The sequence below is a fragment of the Danio rerio genome, chromosome 18 (assembly GCF_052040795.2).
Source record: "Danio rerio strain M-AB ecotype USA chromosome 18, GRCz13ab, whole genome shotgun sequence".
Lineage (NCBI taxonomy): Eukaryota > Metazoa > Chordata > Actinopteri > Cypriniformes > Danionidae > Danio > Danio rerio.
Genome location: NC_141038.1, coordinates 18,896,151 through 18,923,655, shown reverse-complemented (window position 1 = coordinate 18,923,655; position 27,505 = coordinate 18,896,151). Strand labels below are relative to the sequence as shown.

Below are 27,505 nucleotides of genomic sequence, written 5' to 3'. Positions count from 1 at the left end.
AAACTACTTATTAAAATTATATTTAAAAATGTGTTGAAAAAACTTCTCTCCATTAAACAGCACTTGGGAAAAGTTTGTGAAAGATTTAAGAATGTACAGGGGCCAAAAATGATAATAATTTAAAATATATAAAAAATAAAGTAAAAAATAATCATTTTGATTTGAAGTATGTTTAAAAAAGACATAATAGTTTCCCATTAATATTATAGTTGAATATTAATATAGTTTTGAACACAAAATAAATAACTTAACTCAAAATAAATAACTATTCATAAAATACTAATCCCTGGATCTGAAGTTATAAGTGTCTGAACTCCATCTAGTGCGATTATCATTAAGACTTACATGTGTTTCACACACTTCTCATAATGACGGATCTTTCTGAGCAACATAAACCATCCTCAAAACAATAGTTTCAAGTTCTAAGCTCCAGATGTTCTGGCCAAATATCATCTGAATGAAAGTGTCTATGCATGTCTACACATACCTTTACAGTTGTGTGTGTATGAGTCTGTGAAAGCTCCCAAGACCCATTAGTGTATGCTTGTGGCCCCATGTAAGGGACCACCCGGCTGTCTGGTTCACACTTAGGGAGAAACTTGACTCCAGTTTAGCCTCCCAAAGAGGGCTTGAAAAGTGCAGTGGCCTCAGAGCTCCACTCCAACTGACCGACTGTACAGCAAACTGTCTGTACAGCCGGCCAGCCAAACATCACACTAAAATAGTAAATAGACGGGGGGTGCAAACCTAGCAGCTCTTTATGGCATGAGAGGATGTATATGTGTGTTTATGGGACTGAAAAGAGTTGAAAAGAGACACTAAGTGTAAACATATGAGTCATTGTCAGGAAACTAAAAATTGTGTGTACTTCACTTCTCTTATTATTGAGCATGTGTTGAAAGAAAATATTGTGATAGTTAGTAGTTTAATTAAGATATATTTTTTTCAATATTGTAGTTCAAAACCAAATTAAGTCTATTTTTGTGCTCAATAGTTTATTAGGATTCTTTTAAATACAAACAGATTTTTTATGAATATAGAAAATCGGGGTTACTAACAATAACCATGTAGGCTATATTTAGGAATGTAGGATTTTTGTGTGTATATTTTTAAACAGTTCTGTCTGGTTCTCAAATCTGATTGGCTGATAGCTGTGCAATATTCTGCAATATCCACACTTGTACAGCCTCTTCTTCACCCTTGTGTATTAGTCCGTCCACATATTGTGACAGCAGATGAATAAACTCACTACAGTTTGACAAATATTGCAGCTGTTGGACAACATTATGTATTTTTAGGCTGTTTTTTAGGTGAGAATGTAGTTGTTTAGATTGCATCTATACACTTTATTTATTAGGCTAGTGCCTATTTTAAATATTTATAATTTCAGAGGCTATAAGCCTGTCATACTGAGCAGAGCAAAGACGGTTGACATTCCACCACAAGATGGCAACAGAGACTGCATATTAAAACCTTGGAATGGGGGTGATGATCAGTTGATCAAATTATTATAAAACTTTCCCTCTTTTGTATGTTTTTGTGCTGTATTTTTTGTTTTGGCCTTTTCTGAGTTTATTTCATATAATCGTTCGTAACAGAGAAATTCTGTGAAATCTTTGATGGACTGATGGCATTGCGTGCCATTTCTCGTAGCAGCATATTTTTAATTTCATTATTAGTTATTAATCTTATTATTAATCTTAATATTGACATATTTATATGGAAGTTACAATCATGGTGCTTTAGGCCTTTATTTGAAACATATGATTTATTTAAAGACCATGGCATCCCATCCGAATCAAGAATTATAATGATAACTATAAGTGTCCATACATAGTGGTCATTGTTCTGATATGATATTGTGGCATTAATTCAATCATAAATATTGATTTCAATTGGTTTCAAAATGATACTTCACCCAAAATTTTTTTTTTTTTTTTATAACTTTATTTTAATAGCATTTTTACTCACAGTCAGACAATTCAAGCACTGTAAAATTTACAGTATTTCCGGCGATGTTGGTTGCCAGTAATATAGTAAAATTAAAGTGCACTTTAAATTAACATTTAAATTGTGTTGTAAAACTGAAGCATAGTTGTAATTGTTAATTTACAGTGCACTTGTAAATTTTGTCTGTAATACTGTAAAATTTTCAAGCATACTGTAAATTAACAATTACAATTGTGCTGTGAAACTACGGCACATTTGTAATTGTTAATGTACAGTGCACTTATAATATGTACAGTATTACTGGCAACATTTTTTTTTACAATGTAGGGGACTTTCTCTTCAGTAGAAAATTAAAGATGATCTAATCTAGTGTGTTCAAGCAAAGATTATAAAAACTGTTCGAGGAAAAAAATTTTTTCCCATAATTTCACTGGGGATTTGTGTATACATGCATAAATATAAATAAGTAAATAAAGAGAAATAAAAAAAATGGTACAAATGGCTCCATTACCCACAGAATGAAAGAAAATACAAAGAAAAAAATAATAAGTCAAAGAAAAGACAAGAAAGAAACAAAGCGCAGAAGGATGTGATCAATCACTGACTGTTGGAGATAAGGAGAGCTTGTCTATTGTTTGATGGGATCTGGAATTAATTAGCAGTAGTAGAGCTCTCATTGTGTGACACCGGTGCTTGGCCTTTCACAGCTCATTACTGCGTGTCCAATCAGCAGAGGCCAGTATGACTGCTGTTTATTTATACACACAGCCAGCTGTGGCAGCCATTTGGCAGTTTTCTCCACTGGGGAGCCTTAAACACTCCCACATTGAGCTCCTGCGTTCAGTCAAAGAGCTAAAACCATCTCTGATCTTAATACATCACTTTATATACTAACGGTATTATTTTATTATTCACACTTGATTCAACCCACTCAACAGGTTGTGAACACAAATCTCATGGCAGCAATTTGGAATCTAAATATGGTCATAATGCCTTTTTCATATTTTGTCCTGTTCAATATTCCACAGATTATTTTATCAAGAATTTTACTACTCAAGCATCATAATCTAGAAATTTTTTTATTTATTATATAAAATGAAATAGACAAAAAATTATCACTGTAAAAATGCTGGGTTCCATTTGTCTTGGGACAACATGAAGGAATTTAGTTAACTTTTTGGTTTTTACATATTGAAGTGGATTGGACATAAAATTATTAATATGTCTTTAAAAAACTCAAAAGAATTCAACTCAAGCGCCGTTTCAGCTTATTCCATATTTGAACAAACAGCAAACATACTTTTGAGTTTTTCCTGTCCTCATTGGAGCATACCATTTGAAAAGGTGTGGCATAAATAAACTGGCGTATTCCACAGCCTGTCATTTTAGTGGATCAGTTTTAACATTAAGAAAGTTGTATCAAGAATAATAAGAAACTTATGAGTTCTAAAAAGCACAGGTTTTTTTATACTACATTTTAAATGTCCAAAGATCAAGGGAATACTGATTTCTCAATACTTGCATGGCCTCTCTATAAAATATTTTAGAAATATTTTATATATACAGTTGAAGTCAGAATTATTAGCCCCCCGTTTATATTCCACAGTAAATAATATTTGACTTGTTATTTTTTAAAGACACTTCTATAAAGCTTAATGTGACATTTAAAGGCTTAACTAGGTTATTTAGGTTAACTAGGCGGGTTAGGGTAATTAGACAAGTTATTGTATAACGATGGTTTGTTCTGTAGACAATCTGAAAAAAAAATTGCTTAAAGGGGCTAATAATTTTGACCTTTAAATGTTTTTTTAAAAAATGTAAAAACGTATTTTATTCCAGCCAAAATAAAACAAATAAGACTTTTTCCAGAAGAAAAAACATTATCAGACATTCTGTGAACATTTCCTTGCTCTGTTAAACATCATTTGGGAAATATTTTAAAAAGAAAAAAAAAATTCAAAGGGGGCTAATAATTCTGACTTCAATATTAATTTCTCTCTCAGACGTTTTCTTATTATAAAATTTGCTAAATATATACAATTATTTTTTATTGTATGATTTCATACTATATTCTATACCAGTAGAATCTAAAACGGGGTGCCCAAACTTTTCGCATGAAGGGCCAAAAACCTAAATATCATTTAGACCAGGGATGGGCAAACTTGATCCTCGAGGGCCGGTGTCCCTGCAGAGTTTTGTTCCAAAACTCGTCAAACACACCTGAACAAACTAATCAATGTCTTCAAGATCACTTGAACTCTATATAGAGGTCTGTTTGAATAGGGTTGGAGCTAAACTATGCAGGGCACTGGCCCTCCAGGATCAAGTTTGCCCACACCTGATTTAGACCCATGGGGCAAACTATATTACATTAAAATTGCCATAGGTATTTTATAACATTTCAAAAATAAATTGATATTATTACTTTAAATCATATTAGTTAACGTTTATAACACAGTGGAGTTCAATGCTGAATACATTAGTGAAGCAAAATCTGACTTTGCCTTCATTTGATCACTGATATCTTTGGATTGTTCTAAATCTGTCGGGTGACAGTATGTACATTAAAAAAAATCTGATTCATTTAATTGAAACGTTGAATTTGCATAAGCCTTTTGTAGCTTAGGAATAAAACAAAACAAACATAAAATTACAATAAATTAGAAATGACACTGACAGTCTCTAAACCATCCCCATCATTCTCCATTTCTTCTCATATGGGATGGTGGGCCACATCAAAAGTTAACATGGGTCAACTTTGGCCCACGGACCCTAGTTTGGGCATCTCTGATCTAAAATGAGGATCTAAATGATAAAAACAGGCAAGCAAAGTTACATTTGTATCTATATTTTTTTATTATAAACACTTTACACATTAGAGACAGGACAACACCTCTCTCACTGGTTTCCAGGTACGTTTCAATAGGAAATATTAGGGCACTTGGGAAAAAATACAATGCAGACCACTAAGCTTACGATGAATGCACATTTACAGACAGCACAATATCAACATCATCATCTGAAATGCAAAGACTAGACGAACCAAATCATATCCAGCACATTCCTGATACAACCATGCGCTCATGTACAACACAAACAGACGTCAAATAAATAAATTCCCAACAATCTGACGATCCCCTCAACCAAACAATATTTAGCACGCGCTTCCTGAACAAAACATCTGTATTTACAAACCGAATATATTAACTTTTACCTCAGACGGAGGACGTTTGATTCAATACAAACTCTCAAAGAGCCCACTCAGTGGTTGACATTCACCTCCACTGGTCTACAGACGAAGCAGAGGGCTATGGTCGCCATCTATTGGCTTGAAATGTAATTGCACAAGAGTGTAAGTTGATGGTAAACAATGTGCATGCACACCATGCGTTTAAGACACAACACTGTACAACGTCAAAACAGCTGCAGCATGATCAATTTCTGAACACGAACCATAAGCGACATCCAAACAACAAATCTACTGGGGGGCACAAACTTTTGACCGCTAACCCCGAGAGTCATGGGAGGATGACAGCATGCTGACAAAGGTTTTCTCACACATTAAAATGGGAAGATCACTTCTTAATAAAGGACTAAAGGCACTTTTAACAGGGGAATAGACATAGTTCTGGTTTTAATGTATGAGGATGTCACAAACACTATTATTACTTCATACAGGAAAAACACAAATCCAGAAATACAATTACGACATGGAAATGGGTCAGTAGAGACGTTCGAAGAGCTGATAGATTATGAAACCTTAATATATTTCAGAGGATTTTCTTGAAATTGCTATATATTGAAATACTGATACTTTTAGACTGTTTTTGTTCATTATATATGTCAACGTGTTTGCGTAAAGGACACTTTTAGTACTAGAATTCTGTACATAAAAGTAGCAAGAAGAGTTTTGGACAAAATTAAGGGAATTTTTTTAATGGATTGGTCCGAGTGTGTGATTTGCATCATATTCACCTCACACAACATAAACTCCATATAAATTATGAATGGAATAGTGTTTTATGTTGCTTGAAGGCTGTATGTTGTATTGCTGTTGCCGAATATGTGCATAGTGTTTGACATTGATCCAATCTGGACAAAACCAACCATTTTTGCTGAAGACAATGATGCATTAAGGGGATGTGGTTGATCTGTGCCAGCCATTTTGTTTGCATCAGTTCTGAACTTGACGTTAGTAGGACTCAGGGGTTGTAATAGGGATAAATCTGTGTTGGCATTTGCGGAATACTGGACTGATGAGAACAGTAGAGTTTGGATATTCACTCTGCTGCCATCTGCTCAATGTGGTCACACAGCAGCTTGTATTGCTCTGAAAAAAGGATGATATAAAGTGAGAATTCTAATTATACATACATTACAGTATAACAGGTGTTTAAAAAAGTGAATATTTTGTATTCAGCAGTGATGCATTCAACGTGTAAATAAACAGTGAGTTACCTTCATTCAGATTTCCAATGACTGCCTGCTTCTTCAGGAAGTCGTTGCAGAGTTTCTTGCTTAACCCAAAAGCCACCATGTTATGAGTGAATGTTCTAGATGAAAATGAATGCATATGAGCATAAAAACAATTAAATATTAGCATACTCGCAGTCCTCTGTGGCACAATATGAACCTACTTTCTGGTGGACAACCCTTTAATCAGCTATCATGGGCCAATACAGGACGTATTCTAACATTAAAAGACATAAATGAAGAAAAATCAATTCTAGATTTTCAGGGGTTTGTTAAAAAATGTAATATATCCCCAAAACTCTATTTATATATATTGAAATAAGGATCTTCATATCCATTCGATTGTGAAATGGATATATAATGCTCCAAGAAAAGGAACTGTCTTATATATTTATGGCTGTTTTCAAATATTAATATACATACTTTCTCAAAAGAAAGATTATGGCTATTTGATCTGTCTCCGCCCAATAAAACTATTGGTTGGGAAACGCTTCCACAAACCCTAATCACCAATTTATTCACTTTAAAACTATTTAAAGGGCATATTTAACTACACATATAGGATATATATTTCAAAGGTTTATCTTCACATCCTTATTGTAAGTTCTGCAAACCAGAGCGTCCAAATAGCACTTTACATATGATGTGGGAATGTCCAGAGGTGGAAAAAATTTGGGATTCTGTGCTGGAAATTTTATTTCAATTTACAAAAAAAAGCTATTGTTGAGAGAACTCCCAATTTCCCTTAGATGCAAAGGTCTTTAAATGTTGATTAGCTGCTTTGACTGCTACAAAGATACAGAGTACAGAGATGGAAATCCCCTCATGATCTTTCTGTTAAGCAATCGGTTGCAATCACTATTGGAAATACTGTACCTAGAACTGTCATAAGCTTTTATCAACTATGCTAAACTGGACATTTTGATAGAGTGGAAAACCTACATATGTAACATCAACGAAATCTTAGTCACTTAACCCTCATCTGATACTAAAAAAGTCAAAGTTCATGCAATTTATGTTCTTGCTTGGTCTAAACTACAGTTATTCTGTAGTTCCTGATGTGCATATAACTGGTGGGGGGGATAGGGGATACATACAGGGTAATAGCTGTTAAAAGTTTATTATAAAAGTATCTGATTATAAAAATAGTAATTTTTGGAAATAAAAACTGAATTACAAAAAAAACAAACAAACAAAAAAAAAGAACAAATTAAATATGACCACATCATCTTAAAGTTGAATAAATAAGCTTTCCATTGATGTATGTTTGTTAATATTTGACTAAGCTAATGCTATTAAAAATCTGTAATCTGAGGGTTCTAATATTGTCCAAATTAAGCTCTCACTAAAGTGTATGACTAATCAAAAAATGTATTTTGCTTTATTTATGGAATATTTACTTAATATTGTAATCATTTTGGCATAAAAGAAAAGAAATAGTCAATTTGTTTCTCATACTTTGTTATGTTTGCTATTCAAAAATACAAATATACACGTGGAACTTAAAGTCCCAGTGAACCGGAAGCTGAAATTGTTATTTTTTCGTATTGTGGCACAGTTCCTTGAGAAACAGAATTTTAAATGAGCAAACAGTGGGCGTGGCTTGTTTTTTCTACCGCGGGCTGATTGGATGTAAAGTGGGCATTTCATTCAGAAAGATCAGGAGAGTTATTACAACCTGACAGACCCCTCCTCCTCCTCACGCTTTCTGTTTGTTGTCAAAACTGACAGTTGAAGAGGCGTGGTTAAATATGTTACCTTAAATTCACGTAATCTGAGAAATAATGTTTTTATTTATTAATTTTTTGTATTGTTTTACTGTGCTTTGTTGTTTTTACTTTCTTGCAAGCGCTTTGGGTTTTAGAAAAGCGTGTTATAAGTAAAATATATTATTATTATTATTAATAAAACTGAAAACAAACAGGACGTGCATTTTCAAATGATTTTCAAACAATTTTTTTTTCATTAATGACATGCACAGATGAATTGTTCACCACAAAACTAGCCATGTGAGCTAACAAAATCATTTAGTTAGTTTTGATTTCTTGGTGACCTTAAGTCTGGTTTTGTGGTCCAAGGTCACAAATACTAGCAAGTAATGAACACTGTTTTTGATCATACTGTGAAAAATGTGACGAATGCCATGAGACTCACCCAAGCTGGCCAAAGGTGATGTTCTCATTAAATCTGGAGCTATCATCTTTCTCCTCCTGGGTCATATGACACCACTTTTCTCTGAAGGTACAAAAACAAATAGGTCAAGGTCAGAGGTCACTGATATTTTGACAATTTCTTCTCATGAAGCATGCGACACCATCAGAGGCAATCAACACAATGATTTGCCTCTTTATTAAATGTTATTGCTCACTCAGAACTGTAACTTGGAACATATTACAATGAATGCCGGGAGGTTAGAGAGTTAAAAAGATGTAAAAACAGTCATACAAAAAGAACAAATGTGTATATCAGCCATACACTGATGCTCATGCAAAATCCAACAGACATTTCAGAATACGGTTTAGCGAGCAGTCAGCTGTAACCAAGATTCACAGTGAATCAAAACAAAAAACAAGACAAAATGTAAATAATAAAAAGCATATGAGCAACACACAACAACAGCATAACTCAGCGCACACACAGGAAACAAATGCTCAGGCAAACAAAGCAATATGCATTTTTTATTAACTACTAATTGTTCCTTTTGTCAAAATCTTTTTAGAAAATTTGTTTATCTAATATTTTTTACACTTTTTGACACTTGTTAGTTAAAAAAAAAAGTTGAAACGAGTTTTCAACAAGTTGCATTTTTTGAGGAATTATTTTTGTCAGTAGACGGGTTTCTATCCTAGCCTGAAGCAAATCTTTTCAAAGTTCACAAAAAATAAGAAATAAATAAATAAAATTCCCAAATCCAAATTAGGTGTAATTTCATCAAGTTATTGAGTCAGCTGATTAGTAACAAGGGTGTAACGTGCAGAGTTTATTCAGTAAACCCGTTTCCATCTCCTAATATGCGCACAAGTCCAAAACCACCTCAAGTTAGCATTAAATTTCTTTTGCCAATTATGGAATTTCCATTGAAATTTTGGCTTTTCAGTCCTTTCTCATTTGATACTTCAAGATGTGCATTAACACATGGTGATGGAAACCCAGCTAATGGCACAATCTGTGTGGGGCAAATTACATGCCAAAGTTTAAAGGGACAGTTCAATTATTTACAATCAGACCATTGAAGATGTAGATTACTTTTTTTCTTCAGTAGACAATTAAAGAATTTTTATTTATTTTTTTTAGCTAAAACCATGGTCTTTTGTTGTATATAAAATGCAAGTCAACAGATACCGTCACTTTGAGAGTTAATAAAACACAGAGGGAAAACAAAAACAATTTTCAGATTCCCAACGTTGAAAATACATTTTTATGTGACAAGATGCTTGCGCTTCATACTATTGTAAACACACAACAGGAGTGTTACAGCCCCATTTTCTTTCTTCATTTGAGGGCAAAAAAAAGTTTTAAAAGACGGTATACTGTTCGAACACTCTAACATCCCTGAACCGCAGTATGTGAGGTTGTAAATGTGTCGCTGTGTTCACGTGTACCACCTAAACACAACAACTGTGAGAAAGGAACAGCTTCATTAAATCTGCCAAAATACTTTTTCCAACCTGTATGAGAATCACCACATCTTTGCATTATTTTTTATTCATTGCGGACAGGAAATTAATTGCAGCGCTGCTTATGCTCAAAGAAAACAATGTTGAGAACAATTAAGAGACATCCAGTGTGTAACCCCTCTCTGTGAGCGATTTTACAGGTGCAGATACATCTGTACCAGCTCTGCTAATCGATCCTCCAGTGTGTTCATGTGGCTAACTTGTGGTTTTTTGGATGTTGTTCTCCTGTCTGACTTCTGTGGATATGATATACGATTATACGAATCACAAAAGTTTCTGAAAACACCCACCAGTTGCGTAATTGCCTGACTAATAGTAAAGTGTTAAGGAGCCAAAATGAACTCCTCCAAAAAGTTGGCTTTGGCAAGCTATTTTAAAAAACTAAATCAGACTCAATTAACTTAGCTTTAGACAGATTTTGTTTGAAATTTCATGAAATTGTTTCTAAAGACTTTGAACCAACAGTTAATGGAAACAATTTTCATGATTATTCAAGGGGAAATTCTTGATGGCAGCCTTAAACTGCTGCAAAGGCTGCTTCATAAGATCTCCACACATTGTCAGGAGCCACAGGTAATACTTTTGTTTTGCCTCTATATATTCTTTGACTCTCAAAGTGCTAGGAAAAGTAGAATTGCATTTTATGATGCTAAAACTCTTCTACCAAAAGAATTAAGTAATCTACATATTGGATGGCTGAAGTTGAGTAAATTAACAGCAGCATTTTAAAGGAATAAGTAAATCTTTAAATATATATAAAACGTATAACATTTAAAGGCATATTCACCCCAAAATAAAGCTGTAAAGAAGCAGGACATAATTTAATATCAAGTCAGAGTGTGTTTGAAATAAGAAAGGCACTTCTTACACCTGGCACAGGGCTGTACGATAATTTTTATTTTGGGTGAATTGTTCCTTTAATGCTTACTCTTAAAAGACAGTGAAATGAAAAGGCACTGGGAATAAAATATACCCTGACTGCATGCAACAATACAGCACAAAAATGCAGCGCCCAAGACTGAATGTACTGTGATCTCATTGCCCACTTTTTATTTTGTGTAATGCAGATCAGCGGTTCTCAACTGGTTCCAGGACACAGATTTTTTACAATGGATATCAACTGGTGACCCACAAACAGTCCCCAAATTGTTTATCGTGCAAAAGTAAACAAAAAAGTCATTGGTTATTATGGTTTTCAAAAATGAGGGCATGTCATGCAACCTGTCCATGCCGGCCAGATGAATTTGGTTTACCGTGCCAAAACACTGTGTTTTGATTGAATGCAAGGTTTTGAAATCAACAAAAGAACCATTTGCTTTTCCTGTTTAAAATTTAATAAGCCTATTTATTTTATTACACTAAATACTCAAGTGAACGTGCTTTTATCAATGCTGTCCTTTGCTTTAATAAAAACACATTTAATAAAACCTTGTGGTATTTTAGTATTAATACATCATTCATTTTTAAGCTTCACAATGTCCCTGAGAGTAAATGTTAAAGTTGTGCAATGTAGATAAAGTGATAAAAAAGACAAAGCTTTACGCCAAAGGCAAATGTGACCGGCATGAGTCAGCACTTTTTTTGCAGACCTCAAACACTGTTTAGTTTCCTTTGAGTATGATGGAAATGTTATCAGAAGGTTACACAGCTTCCTGAGTGGATACTGCATTGTCAGGGACTGCTTATTGTGACCTTCAGCTGACATACATACTGAGTGTTTTACAGGGGTTCCCATATTTTTGACCCACACATTTCATGGATAATTTTCTATAAGGATTGTATCAAAAAGGATAAATATCTACTTGCTGAACTATATTGGACTGGAGAAAAAAATATTATGATTATTCTTCATTTATTTACCTTTCTGCTTAGTCCCTTTATTAATCCAGGGTTGCCACAGTGGAATGAACCGCCAACTTATCCAGCATATGTTTTATGCAGCAAATGCCCTTCCAGCTTCAACCCATTACTGGGAAACATTCATACACACTCATTCGCACTCATACACTATGGACAATTTAGTCTTCCCAATTTACCTATACCACTTGTTTTTGGACTTGTGGGGGAAACCGGAGCACCCTGAGGAAACCCACGCGAACACGGGGAGAACATGCAAACTCCACACAAAGCTAACTGACCTAGCGGAAGCTCGAACCAGCAACCTTCTTGCTGTGAGGCGAACATGCTACCCACTGCGCCACCGTGCAGCTCTATTATAATTCTATATTACATTGGGGCAGCACGGTGGCGCAGTGGGTAGCACAATTGCCTCACAGCTAGAAGGTTGGGTCAGTTGGGGTTTCTGTGTGGAGTTTGCATGTTCTCCCTGTGTTGGCGTGGGTTTCCTCCAGATGCTTCGGTTTCCCTCACAAATTCAAAGACATGCTGTACAGGTTAATTGGGTAAGCTAAATTGTCCATAGAGCATGTGTATGAATGAGTGTGTATGGATGTTTCCCAGTGATCGGTTGCAGCTGGAAGGGCATCTGCTGCGTAAAACATATGCAGGATAAGTTGGCGGTTCATTCTGCCAATAATAAAGGGACTAAGGCGAAAAGAAAATGAATGAATGAATATATTATATTATCATAGTTTTGGGCCCGAATTTTTTATTCATCACACATACAAATAAAAGCTTTTATTTAATATGGACATTTTTATTTGGTAAAATAAAATTTAAAGATTTATATTTCTTTTTTTTTGTTGTTGTTTTAGAGTGGAACATGACTATGTGAACAATACTATGGAACATGACTATGTGGAACATGGCATGTTAACAAATAAATAAATAATTGTATTCATAAATAAAAACATACTGTTAAAAAGAAGTGACAATAAAGACAAGAATAATAAAAAAACAATATAAAAACCAACACAAAAGATATTAAAATTTCCACAAAAATATTGCAATCTTCACCTTCACTGACAATAATAATTTTTGTCTTGAGCACCAAACCTTACTAATTGTTAAGACTATCACAGAAAAAAAAATATATTTTTAAAAATATATTACTAATGTATAATGTAAATTGTAAAAACATAAGATCTTAAAATATTACTGTATTTATAAGAAATAAACTGTTTTTCCCTATTTTTTCCCTCAATGTTTTAAGTGTAAATCCAATGTTGTTACTGTGATGCATGTACTCTGGGACTGTGACATGATTAAGACATACTGGAAAGAAATTCACAAATTTTTAGAAAACCTTTTGCCCTATCTCCAGCTATTTATCTTCTGAATTGTAAAACTGCTCTACACCTTAGTCATAGACTAGAATCTGTGTTAGACTTTTGTAGGTATCTAGCAAGAAAATTTATTCTTCTGTTGTGTTCCTCTCCTAACTCTCCTTCGGTCAATATGTGGATAAATCAGATTGCCATTTTCTTACTTTTAGAAAAACTGACTTATGACTTGTGTCAGAAACCAGATGATGTCTAGCATATCTGGAATCCTCTATGAGTTTTTGTAAAATGTATCTTGAAAGACTTCTTTTGTGTTAATTTTACCCTTCACAAAAGACTTGAATTACTAGCCGATGGACAATTGTATAATAGACGGCTATATTATTGCATATGATGACATAAGACACCTATAGCACTGTTTTGTCATTGTGAATCTTTAAATAAATGTTAAAAAAAAATAAAATCTTGAATATTACTAAACAAATATGTATGTATATGAATTTGAGATCTTGTTTTTAAACTGAATATTTTTTGAAGTTTGGAACTCCCTGACAAATCCCTGATAGTTTTATTTTTGCCAGAACCCTGCACACAGATTACACAAATAATATACTGGCCCAATAGTGTATCATCCTATTCTTATTTCAGATTGCCCTCGATTTATCCTGTGCTTTGACTATATTGACTTCATTCAAACTGATCAAAATGTTTTCCAACTGTCTTTCCTAATCCTCCTTATCCTCTTTGTCTTTCTAGCATTGTCCAGGGCAGCAGACGGAATGAAGGACAGACCTTTCATCTTTCTCTTCCTCAGCCGTCCGCCTGCGTGAGGCAGCGAGGCACAGGGAGATAAAGGGTTAAAGTCACATGCAGAAAGAGAAAGAAAGAGCCACAGAGAGAAAGAAGAGAATGATGAGCAGATGAGCAGTGGAAGAGTAAACCATAAGCACACAGAGAAGAAGAGGCTGCGGGACTCCGATATTTTGCAATTACAAATAACATGGTAACACTGTCATACAGTCACGCACACCTCCCGAGTTCATTTCGACATCACTAACAATCTATCAAACGCAAACGTAAACTCAATCTCGGCCTCTGGCTTTATCAAACACACAAACAAACACGCAGTCTAAACAAACACGCAATCTGACATGTGCATTAGGTGCCGTGCAAAGTCTGTTTTGTTTAACGGCACGATATATTAGGAGAAAGAGAAAAGCTTTGTTGAAACGGTGAGAACTGCGGAGTATATGCTGAAGGAAAATATATGTGGAGTTTTACCTCGTGGTCGGTGATCTTTTGTTCCTCTCACTGTGGACGGCATCGAAAAATGCAGCATTCCAAAACCTCAAAGTGTGCCTTTTAAAAAAAGATGAAGAAAAACAGATGCAATCAGACGAATATTAGTGTGTAAACTGCTTTAGAGATCACAAACTTTGAATGCCAACAAACCTACATTAAAAACGCATCATACTTTTTTTCCTGCCAGGCTTCAATTTTAGGTTTTTATTGCAATCAGCTTTTTAAAGCTTTGAAAATAAAATGAAAGATTTAGGTAAAATATTTATCTCCCCAAAGTAAATATCTTAAAGAGCCCATATTATGGGTTTTTGTAAATGACCCGCCATGTAGTGTGTAACAAAGCTCTAAGTGAAGTGAAAAATCCAGCTAAGGCTTAAATCTGTAAGTGTTTAAAACTGTTGATTCATCCAGTCGTCTTGATAATGAGTCATTAGGTGTTTCGCGATGACGCGGCTACGAAACACAAGCACCGCCCAGTAGTTGTGTGCGCAAACCCGGGAGATTTAAAAACGTGCTGCCCCGCCCACTAACACAGAAAAAAAGCACACACACAGAATCTACCCAAAGATGAAACTGAAGAGTGAGTGGTGGAGGTTTATTTTTGCAAAAATACCTCAGCATTATAGTCCAGCCTTGTGCAGTGCTTCTGGAAACTACATGCTTACAAAGAAGACTTCATCCACCTTTTGTTAAAGGAAGGATCAGAAAAGACTACTGTCAGAACATGGATCAATGCATCATGGATCAGTTTCTTCCTACATTTCACAAGTGCGATTAAAATTGTTGCCTCGTTTACTTTAGCTTGCAACTGATGTATTTAATGGTGTTTTGTTACTTGTAACGGCGTGTACTGTATCAACTCTTTATATTCTCATATCGCGTGTAAAGCCACGTTGAAAACGCGATGCGTGGCATAGTGTTTTCAGATTTAACGTTAAATGCGTTTGTGAGCTGGCGTTCCACCGCCGTTTGTCGTTGCCATGGCCATCGTAAGCTAGGGGCTAGTAGACTCGTGTTAATCTGCCCAGATCTTCAGAGGAGGGTAATGTGTGTGTGTGTGTGTGTGTGTGAGAGAGAAAAGAGCAGGTAGAGACTCGTGTTGATCTCCTCGCCAGTTCTTGGAGTTTTTTCCTCAATAAAATAGTGAGTCATCTGTATTTTTAAGTCTACCGTCTGTATTTACATTCACTCACTGGCAGCTAAAATCCATGCTTTACACTATGAAGCGTGTATGCACTGTGACTACTTCTATATTGTTGATTAGCTGCTGGGCATTTCACTCTGTCTCGCGCTGAAGGCTGTCAGTGTCGACCAATCGCAGCAGGCTGTCATCTGTCTAATCAGCACTGATTAGCTTCGCGCTAAGGAGGGGTTTGGGAACAAATGAATCAATGAACGATTCATACGGGAGTCGCTGGAATAATTAGGTTAAAATAAATGCAGATCATAAGACCATGAAAGTGTTTTTTGACCTTGCATGCATATTAGACTGTTGTTGGAGACCCTTACAACCAAAATATGACCCTATTTCATGTATAATAGGGGCTCTTTAAAATTATCGTGCTATGTAAAATGCTAATTAGTTTCTAGAAAATCATATGTTGCTAATATTAAGACATGTTTCTCCATCAAAAAACTACATATAACCATCTTTTGATATTTTCTATAATAATGTTTTCTTATCTAGTCTTAATTCTTTTGGTTTGGCTTAATTAAAAGCAGTTTTTGAATGATTTTCAATGCTTTTCAAACATCATTAGTCTATTTTTTTACATTAGTATATATTTTTTTGATTGGCAGAACAAACCACTGACGTCCAATAACTTAATTAATAACCTAATTAACCTAGTTTACTCCTAAAACTTAAATGTAAAACGTCTTTAAATCTTAGGAAATTATTTATTGGAATTAATTTATTAAAAATACTTTATTTATAAATGTTGAAAAAATACATAATAATATTAAAAATAATAAATAAATAATTATATATATATATATAATGTTTATTTTTTACCCAATTTCTGTTTAACGAGAGAAGACATTTTCAACACATTTCTAAAAATAATAGTTTTAATAACTCCTTTCTAATAACTTTTATAATAAAAATATTATTTTTTTTAAATCTTTGCCATGATGACAGTAAATAATATTTTACAAGATATTGGGTCTCTTCCTTCTCCTTTATTGTTTTTGGCTGATTACATGCCTGATTTAGGTCTAATCGCATGACTTTGTAACAATGCAGTAAACAACAATAATAGTGCAGACATATCTTAATATTTCTTTGTGTGTGTCAAATGACAGCTCATTACTGTTTTACTGTAATTAGAACAATATTTTACTTTTATTTTATTATAAAAAAATTATTTTGTTTTTATTCTGGCATGAAATATTAATTATTATTATCTAATCTTATGACTTTGCAACAGTGTACAAGTAAACAACATTAATAGTGCATTATCTTAATATTTCTCAGTAAAACCTACCAAATGGGCTGCTGTTTGAGGTGTGTGTACAGGTAAATCTTTTCCTCTTCTTTTCTGTCCGGAGACAGAGGGGGAGAAACTACGAGCAGAGAAAAGCACAGTTAATAACTCACACACACCAACACAAGTCTGCATTGCAAACACAATCCCTGTGGGTGAAGAGTTGCTCAAGAGCACTGTGGTTTTATTCAACATACGGTTTGGGTAACTGACCCAGATTTGTAACCACTAAATCTCATCACCACTAAACCCAGAGTGAGACATTGGATGATAAAAACAGTCAAGATATAACAAGAGGAACATGGTACATTACCTGGTGTTTTAGCTTTCTGTTCGGCAGGCCTGTCAGTGTCTCTGTGAAAAGACAGAGTGTTTTGCAGCAGAATATTAATTGAAGGGGGCATACCATGCATTTTCACAAGGGGTACAGTAAATTGCTTGGCTCTCCACAATGTGCACCACATCAAAATACACCACATATCACTTATTATAGCTTGTCAGATGAAACCAAAATGTCTGAAATGGCCTTCGTTAAAGACTTAATCTTCAAACCACAGCCAGACAATGTAGTTGGGCAAGAGGATGCTATTTCTAGACTGATGTACTTAGCATGTATGCGGAATTGATTAAACTCATTGATTAGCATATTATTGCTCTGTTCTATTACACTAGAAGTGCAGTTCTCTATTCTCTATAGTTCTCTAGTCACTATACAGGACTATACAGAGCATAATAAATATGCACTTATAAATGATGCTGCAGTAGGTGTTTTTGGGATTAAACCCAAAAATAGATACACACTGAAAGAAACGATTGACTGGATTTACTGAATTTTTTAAAGGTAACTGGTTGCAAACAAATTATATAATGGGCTGAATATAAGCAAATAAATGTAGTTGAACATTAATACATTTAATTTGTTTGTTAAAATTCAGCCCATTTGAATTGTTTGCAATCAGTTACCTTAAAATATTTAGTAAATCGAATAAATCATTTCAGTGCAGATCTGTTATCTGTGAATACAGTTGGAGACAATGTTAACTTTTATTCACATAGCACATTCACAAAGAACATTTGGTAACATAAAAACAATATAATTAATGTCTTTTTCTATTTTTGTTGTTGTTGTTGTTAGCTAATATAACATAGCACTTAAAGAAATGGTTGACCCAAAAATGAAAATCTACAGACTATTTACTCTCCCTCAAATGTTTCCAATCACATATGAGTTTCTTTCTTCTATAGAACACAAAAGAAGATATTTTAAAGAATGTTAGAAACCCTTTACCATTAAATTCAATAGTAAGGCAAGGCAAGTTTATTTATATAGCACATTTCATACACAATTGTAATTGATAGTGCAAGAATAAAAGAAACAAGAAAATGATTAAAATAATTCAAAATAATAGCAAAAACAAATACTATGAAAGTCAATGTTTACTGGTTTTAAACTTTGTTCAACAAAAGAAAGCAACTCTAACAAATTTAGTTACTAAATTGTCACGCTGAGTAAATAATCACATCATTTTCAGTTTTGGGTCAACTATTCCTTTAAACTCAGAAAAGGCCCGATTTTCTTGATATCTCCCCTTTTTTGAAAAGAGTGACAGAAAAATCACCCACTCATTCTTTCGGCCCAAGGGTCTTCTCAGTTTGCTCTCCAGACCCCCAAAAAACCCTTTAACGTCAGTCTTAGCAGAGGTGTTTTTGAGCATCCGCTCTGCAATATCCTTCTTCCCAGAGAGCCAGACCTTTCCACTGCGCAGGTACGAGTCGATCCCCCCGCTGGGCCTCTCCAGCAGCTCTGTGGGTGACAGCTGCGATTTACCTGGTAAATACATTCAGCGGGTATTAATTAAAAACACATAGTGGGCAGGCACAAATCATATTAGTGCATACTAGTGGGCATCTAGAAGTGTTGTGTGATTAGAGAACGATTTTTAATGGACCCTTTTCACATTTCCGGGTTTCTCAGTAGCGAAAGTAATCATAGTTAGGTAAACCTAGAGCACAGTGAATAGGAGAGTGCAACAAATAATTCTTTTACAATCCTATTTGCTGAAATAGTAAAAGAAAAACTCCACAATGGAGTTATCAAGACTTTTAGAAAAAGGAAATAATTGTGTGCGACTCATAACAGCAGCCAAAAGAGAGAACAACGTCAAATTTACTGTCCTCCCCATCGCGCTGCATTAGAAACACCTCACACAAGCAGTAATTCGTTTTTTGGAAATTTGATGCCAAGATGATTTTATACATACGTGAATACATTTAAATATACATAGGTTTAAAAAAAATCTAAATATTCAAAACTCTCAAGGACTTTTATGATGATTATGATGACCATTAAATGCATCTGAACAGTCAAAGGGTCCATATGACATGAGAATTAATATCTAAATAATTAAAAGATTTTGCTGAACACTGGGGTTCAATCAATCTTATTTAATGTGAGTGTGAGTGTCTAAAATAAAGACACTTACACTCAACAAGGCTGCATTTAATGACCATAAATACAATACAAAACTGTATTTTGTGAACTATTACAATATAACATATCACATATTTTTTTTTATTTTAATGGATTTATTCCTGTGATGAGAAAGTTGAATTTTCATCAGCTGTTACTTCAGTTTTAGTGTCATATGATTGTGCAGAAAACATTTTAACATGTTGATATATTTTTATAAATACTTCTTATCATTAATGTCAAATGAAAAAAAAAATTCCCATCAAAAATATAAATACAAAGAAATTACTGTTACATGACACAATAATAGGCAGTACCAGTAATATCTGAGTCACGGGCTTTAACAGGAAGCTGAGGGAGGTCTGCATGTTTCTTTATCAGATTCTTACATTCCTCACATCAGTTTGCTTGCTTAAGATGAATGGTAAACTCTCTCTTACCCATGTAGTAATATGTGAAGCACATGGTCATGAGGTGTTTGGCAGGGCAATAGTCATCCACCTGGTGACATCTGTCAATCATTCAATTAGTCAGACAGTTCACATATAAACAAAATTGGTTACTATTTCTATGCATTTCTAATGCAAAACAAGAATTCAAGATATTATCGCTAATGTACTTACTCAAATAAAACAACAGCGAAAGACTGCACCAGCCTGTAGAAAGTTTGTTCGCTCACACATTTGGAGTGGCAGCGCTGTAAACACAAGGCATACTTATCATCACAACTGTGTTTGTTCATGCAAGTGTATTTTCTTAAACAAGTTCCTCGTGATCTTTGAGAAAGACTGCGGATTAGACACACTTAGTCTATATATAACTGTACATATATACAGTTTAACTCAAAATTACTAGTCCTCCTGTTAAATTTCAATTCTTTTAAAATGATCTTCCAAGTCTAGATTGATGAAGAAAATTTTTTTTCCAACATTTTTAAACATTATTTTAATAACAAATTTCTAATAACTAACTTATTATGTCTTGACAGTACATACGTTTTTACTTAAAAAGAGCTTAAAGTGCAATTTAAAAGCATAACTAGGTTAATAAGGCAAGTCATTGGACAACAGTGTTTTTTCTGTAACCAATTTGGGAGAAAAAAAATTAGATGAGGAGCCAGTTCAATATCACATATGTTGTTTTTGTCCAAATGTGGTAATTTGATATTTTATATAATGGTTTAGGGTCAACAAATAAGTATTCATCATTCTGTTATACTTTTAACACAATATTGTCTGTTTTTGTCCAATTTGTCACCAATAACGTTGAGTAGCCGCAATGAATCTGCATTTTGAATGAATCTAGTGATCCATTTTAAGTGCTTTGGTTGTCCAATCACAAAGGAGAGCCATATACTTGATTCCTGAATAAATTGGCTGTTTCATAGTTATTTATCAGTTAAAAAAGGATAGTTCAGATAAATAAAAATTCTGTCATAATTTACTCAGTTTCTTATGTGAAATAAAGATAATGTGACGAATGTTGGTAACCAAATTACTTTGGAGCTTCAGTTAACATTAAATAAGTGTATCTTAACACATTTGATTAAATTCAAATAAATTGTATTTTTTACACACACGCATGCACGCACGCACGCACGCACACACACAGTAGATTAAACAGTTACAACTGTAAGTTTTCCTACTGATGTGAAATGGCAAGTTGTCAAAACTATTTTTCAAACAATAGGTGTGTAGTTCAATCCATTATTTTGCATTGCTTCATAAAATCCTACATCATAAAAAAACAAGTTGCTAAATGCCAGTAGGATTTCAGTGCATTTACAAAACACTTCAGAATGTGATGGCAAAAGCAGCTCTTTAGTTTTGCAACACTATAATCTAGAAAACAGGCACACAGAAATGAATACACCTGGTACACCTTTCCAATAGCTGCTCTTTAACACAAATATCTAATCAGTCACATAGAAGCAACTAAATTCATTTTTCCATTTAGATGTGGTCAGGACGATCTGCTAAAGTTCAAACCAAGCTTCAGAATGGGGAATTAAGCCAACCATTTTGTAGGTTATGCATTAATTTACACCGTGCACAGTACTGGGTAAAATAAAGTAACAACACGGATTAATGTTAGGTTTAGTGGTAGGTTTAGAGCTAGTTTATTATTTAGTTTTGTATTTATGATATGTACATGGACTGTAAAATAAATTGCTACATTCTTTCTTAAACATTTCCCAAATTATGTTTAACAGAGCAATGAAATTTTCACAGTATTCCCTAAAATATTTTTTCTTCTGGAAAAAGTCTTATTTGTTTTATTTCGGCTACAATAAAAGCAGTTTCAAATTTGTATATAACCATTTATGGTCAATATCATTAGCCCCCTTAAACAATATTGAATGTCTACTGAACAAACCAATTATACAATTACTTGCCTCATTAGCCCAATTAACCTACTTAAGCCTTTAAATGGCACTTTAAGCTGAATACTAGTGTCTTGAAAAACATCTAGTAAAATATTATTAACTGTCATCATGGAAAAGAAAAAAAATGAGTTATTAGAAATGAGTTATTAAAATTATTATTATTAGAATTGTGTTAAAAAACTCTCCGTTAAACAGAAATTGGGATAAAAATAAACAGGGTGCTAATAATTCTGCCTTCAACTCTATTTGTTTTGCAATTCAGTCACAGACATTTATTTTAATACTTTTTCTTAACAATAACACTGCTCAGACCTCAGAAATGCAGACGGAAACCACCAGACCACTTTACATGCACAATATCTCCATAATCTATCCCAGAATTCATAATAGAATCTTTTAAAAAGAAGTCTTGCGGTGATTGTGTTTTGACACGCATCAGCAGCTGCTCTCATACTTGCGCACTGACGTATTTGGAGAACCATTCCCTGCCTTTCCCATTGTCTCCAGTACAGAGCTCTCCAAAGCGAGCCTTCTCCTCGTGATCAAAGTCCTCACTGACAGAGAGAAAGAGAATAAAATGAGCCAGGCAGGAAGAGGTAGACAAAGAGAAAGGGATAGGGGGAGTGAAAGAGTGCACTTGAAACAACCTGAACAAACGCAAACACATGCATCAGCTGACAAGTGATTATAATTCAGCTTGAAGTTTCTTCCTCATTCAAGGAAATTGTTCACCCAAAAATGTTTAATCCTGTCATCGTTAACTCATCCTCATGTTGGTCCAAACCCATAGGACTTTATTACTTCTGTGCAGGACAAAAGCGAATGTTGAATGAAATAAAAGTGACAGTGATAATGGGCTGTCAACCTCCAGCAAAGACAAAAATACACTATATTGTAAACATTCTGATATTCTACAAGCTTTGGCAGCCATTCAAGAGGATCTTATCAGTGGCATTGTGTTTTATCATGTGCCAATGAGATTTGAAAGCTATGAAAATTTTTGTAGATAAAAACGTGTATATGCATCTAGCATTGATGCTGTTATTATAGTAACCTAAACCAAAACCATAAAACCTTATTGGTACTCGCATTGAAAAAGATGTCCCATTTTAGTGTCCACATATCAGTGTCCACGTATTTACAAAAAAAAAAAAACAACAACATTAGAGCCCCTATTAAGCATTATAAAATATCATATTTTTGTTTTGGGGGTCTCCAACAACAGGCTGATATGCGTGCAAGGTCAAAAAACATTTTCATTGTCTTCTATTATGGATTTATTTTTTACTAAATTATCCCAACAAGTTTTATATGATTTGTTCAGCTATTCATTCGTCCCCAAACCCCTGCTTTGCGAGAAGCTAATCTGTACTGATTTGTCCAATGACCCAGTCTGCTGGCATTGGACGACTGCGTTCAGCGTGAGCAAAGAGTAACGACCAGCATGCTTAAGAAGTACTCAGAGCACTGAGTATATGTGTGAGCCCAATGCAGGAGTGCATTAAAGCAATGCAGTTAAACACCAGCATATTCCTGCGTTGTATTGTATCAATCATCAGAAAAATGACAGGAACACATACAGCACATGTTATACTTTGGTATTGATGTGAAAATTCCCACAGCCGCATGTCCGGCCGATAGTAATCTTCGCGTGATGATTCCTTGCAAGCGTGTTCATGTTTTATGAAACCGGCAGTTCATATTTGGCGAAGTCCTGTATCGATGTCGGCAAAAAATCTGAACAAAGGACGTATCTGATTCTAAGTCGACTCAAAACAATCAATAATTTTAAACATGTTGCATAGTGCACTTCCAGATTTAAACCTCAGCTGGATGTTTCTATTCACTTAGAGCCGTGTTACATACTGCATGGATGGTCATTTTTAAAAACCCATAATAAGGGCTCTTTAAATTAATAAACTTTAAAGAATAATTATATATATATATATATATATATATATATATATATATATATATATATATATATATATATATATATATATATATATACTATAATATAATATAAAATAATATAATATAAAATAATGTGTATGAATGGAAGTGTATGGGTGTTTCCCAGTGATGGGTTGCAGCTGGAAGGGCATCCGCTGCGTAAAATGCGATTTATTCAGCTGTGGCGAACCCAGATTAATAAAGTGACTAAGCTAAGAGAAAATTAGTGAATGAATTTTATTTCAGGCTGACTTTAAAACATAAACCTATAAGAAAGAGACAACTAAAGTGTTTTTTTTAACATTTGTGAAAATAAAATGCCAAATGTTGCATGATCATTTTAGCGTAATTGAGATATTTATATAAAAATTAAATAACATACTTAATCTGATCTTAAACTGAGCCACTGTGTCGTCCATAATATATTTATATATATAGGCGTATAATGTCAAAACTTTTATTTTGGATACGATTAATCGCTCAGCACTAAAAGTATTCAAATATAGATTTTTATCTTTATATCTTTGACCCATGAACATTGTGCAAAGAATCTCATTTTGCATCATTGGAATAAATTATAATGTATATAACTAATCACCCTCCATGGAAGAGCTTTGCCACATATGTTTTCATGAATGCGCGTATCTCCGTCTCCTCTGCATCCTCAGCGCTGTGACTGGAGCAGGATGAGGACCGCCTTGTGCTGGACGGGTGTGATGGGGATTCTGTGCCCTCGTTCTCGCTGTCGGCAGATTCAGTGGCATCACTGTCTTCTTCTCTACGAGGCGTGTGCGTGGGGGCCATGGGTTCGGGTAGAAGCGGCTCCATAGTGACATCACTCGCCGGCTCAGGAACGAGAGGCGGGGATGAGAAAAAGTCTGCTCCACTGGGAGGACCAAGATCAGAGGTCACTGTTCCTTCTGGTGGCGAGTCGAAGTCTATGAGGTTGTCCACCACGGCCCCCTCCATATTTTGGTATTGAGGTTATTCAAGCACCAGGACAGATTTGATGTCGGCTCAAAATCCACAGAGGGAAGTGGCTGGACCTAAAAAAAAAAAAACTAGTTGAATTCACTTTTAAAAATAAATAATATATTATTTTTAAATTATCAAATTGATTACAGCTAATAGCCTACAGCATAAATAATACCATTCTGTTTCTGTCCATCCAGTAGAATGTGTCCTGTTTTTATTTTGATATTTTTTTTATAACATTTTAACTTTACATTGAAATAATACAGAAGCAAAAAAATAAAATAAAAAATCTGTATTTTACACTGATATTTTGACCTCTCTTCTTATTCATCAATCAACTCCACCACATTTTGGTACAATTTTAAGGTCCTCAAACCTTGTATGCGTCTCTTAATATATACAGTTAAAGTCAGAATAATTAGCCCCCCTGAAACATTAGCCCCCCTGTTTATTTCTTTACCAATTTCTGTTTGATGGAGAGAAGATTTTTTTCAACACATTTCTAAACATAACAGTTTTAATAACTCATTTCTAGTAACTGATTTATTTTATCTTTGCCATGAAGACAGTAAATAATATTTGACTAGATATTTCTCAAGACACTTCTATACAGCCTAAAGGGAAATTTAAAAGCTTAACTAGGTTAATTAGGTTAATTAGACAGGTTAGGGTAATTAGGCAAGTTATTGTATATTGATAGTTTGTTTTGTAGACTACTGGAAAAAAAATGCTTAAAGGGGCTAATAATTTTGTTCTTAAAATGGTGTTTAAAAAATTTAAACTGCTTTTATCCACGCTGAAATAAAACAAATAAGACTTTCCCCTGAAGAAAAAATATTATCAGACATACTGTGAAAATTGCCTTGCTTTGTTAAACATCATTTGAGAAATATAAAAAAAAGAAAAAATAATTCAAAGGGGGGGTTAATAATTCTGACTTCAACTGTAGGTAGGTAACAAGTGATATCTGCATCTAGTCTCTTTGAGATGACTGAGGATCTGGCATAACGTCAGGAGTGCAATAACAGTGTTTATTCATTTAGCCCAGCTTCCAGAGAGTGGATTTGATATCAGCATTGTCAGCTGTGAAATTATAGACTACCTTTCATATTGCGTTAAAAACCCATGTCTAAATTCAACCAGGGTCCAAAGGTTAATTACATTTAACTCTTTGTTATCTGAATGTTAAAGGTAAATATTTCAGACTTATTGGCATTGAACCACTGATATTGGCAAGTCACTAACCAAATTGTCCAGAGAGCACCAGAAAAATATGCTTGAGACATTGAGATGTTGTTCAGAATTGTAAGCACGCACACACGCTTGGGGACTTTCTTAGTCTGTGTTTTTACCAATCAGGTTAAAACACCTATATGCATGACACAGTTAATGACATCACATGAGAGTATAATTGTTGTTGTTTTGAGATGGTAAAGAGAGCAGCCTATTAACTTTTTGTGAGTGTTGAAGCTGACTTCTGCTGCTACAACAGCAAAACATCTTCAGTAAACTATTTAATGGGCTCTATGCACAGCTAGAGTTTTAAAGCCAACAATAAACTTCCGGTGAAAGCTTAATGTGACTATTTTCAATTTCACAAGGATGTTTTTGCAGCATTGATGTTGTAATGTAATTACAATGCATTCAGTTAAATAGACTTAAGCATTCATTTAGTTGTTCAAGTGTAAAACGAGATGAAAGACTGTTACAAGCTCCGTCAGGTTCAGCAGGCGAGCGCAGAAATGTCATTGAAAATACTGGAGTAAAATAAACTGTTATATTCTAAAGACATGGCGGGGGGATATGGAATTTAATGCAGTGCTTCTTTTCCGATATGAGACCCACTTCATATCGTATATCTAACAAGCAGTGAAGACCTTTTTAAATTTTGTAATTTTATTTTTATTTTTAAAGAATTTAGATTTTAAATGTGATAATTTTGGCTGAAAATTAAAAGTCCGTGTGTATAAAGGCCATTGAAGACTCTGGCTCTTCTTCATCTGAGAGACTGGTCATTTTTGGATTGAAACTGTTGGTCCCACAACATTATCTTTTTTATTGTCATGTTTGTAACCATGTCTTTCACCCAACACCCTATACATAGTCTACATAATTTTTTTCCAATTTGAACAAATAATCCGTTTAGCTTGAAGATTTATAAATATACATTCAGTCTTTTATATCTTGATTTCCTTAGGGTATAAATGAAATTTAAAAATGATCTTTTCTATCATGCCTTTCACATTTTTCCAAAACCTTCTAATTTGTTGTTGTTTTTTTAGAGCAAAAATTGCCATACATTTTTTTTTTTTTTTTTTTACAAATTCACTGCAGACGCTCTCTTAAAGATATAGATCACCACATTTACTCACTGTTTACTCACCAACAAAAGCTGGAAACTGGTAATCTTTAACTTAATATTATAAAACTCAATGGTTACAGGTTTCCAGCTTTCTTTAGATTCTTTTCTTTTGTGTTCAACAGAAGAAAGAAACTCAAACAGGTTTGGAACAAGTAAAGGGGGAGTAAATAATGACAGAATTTTCAGTTTTGGGTGAACTGCCACTTTAAATCTCACTCGGTTTAGCAATAATTTACAAGCAAATCACATAGAAAAACCTTAATAAATTGCCATTTAAATCTTTCACTGT

General features: G+C 34.2%; 1 protein-coding gene and 1 non-coding gene across 5 annotated transcripts in view; one reads left to right on the top strand and one right to left on the bottom strand.

The window, feature by feature from the left end:
• LOC147832797 (uncharacterized) overlaps positions 1-15,747 on the top strand; it is a 48,941-nt gene extending 33,194 nt beyond the window's left edge. For 2 of the 3 annotated variants that reach the window (XR_015514849.1, XR_015514848.1), the window contains exon 4: positions 14,039-15,747. This is a non-coding gene — a transcript (uncharacterized LOC147832797). The remainder of the gene's footprint in view (positions 1-14,038) is intronic. The other variant, XR_015514850.1, reaches the window with a different exon arrangement.
• The window catches only part of kiaa0513 (KIAA0513), a 32,955-nt gene continuing 10,232 nt past the window's right edge, over positions 4,783-27,505 (bottom strand). The window contains 12 exon segments of one of the 2 annotated variants that reach the window (NM_001002193.1): positions 4,783-6,280; positions 6,409-6,503; positions 8,578-8,658; positions 14,075-14,104; positions 14,564-14,641; positions 17,071-17,149; positions 17,384-17,424; positions 18,694-18,898; positions 19,981-20,051; positions 20,164-20,237; positions 22,381-22,480; positions 24,478-24,925. In NM_001002193.1, the coding sequence (NP_001002193.1) occupies positions 6,231-6,280; positions 6,409-6,503; positions 8,578-8,658; positions 14,075-14,104; positions 14,564-14,641; positions 17,071-17,149; positions 17,384-17,424; positions 18,694-18,898; positions 19,981-20,051; positions 20,164-20,237; positions 22,381-22,480; positions 24,478-24,848 (1,275 nt within the window). In that variant the 5' untranslated portion in view covers positions 24,849-24,925 and the 3' untranslated portion in view covers positions 4,783-6,230. 2 annotated transcript variants of the gene reach the window in all.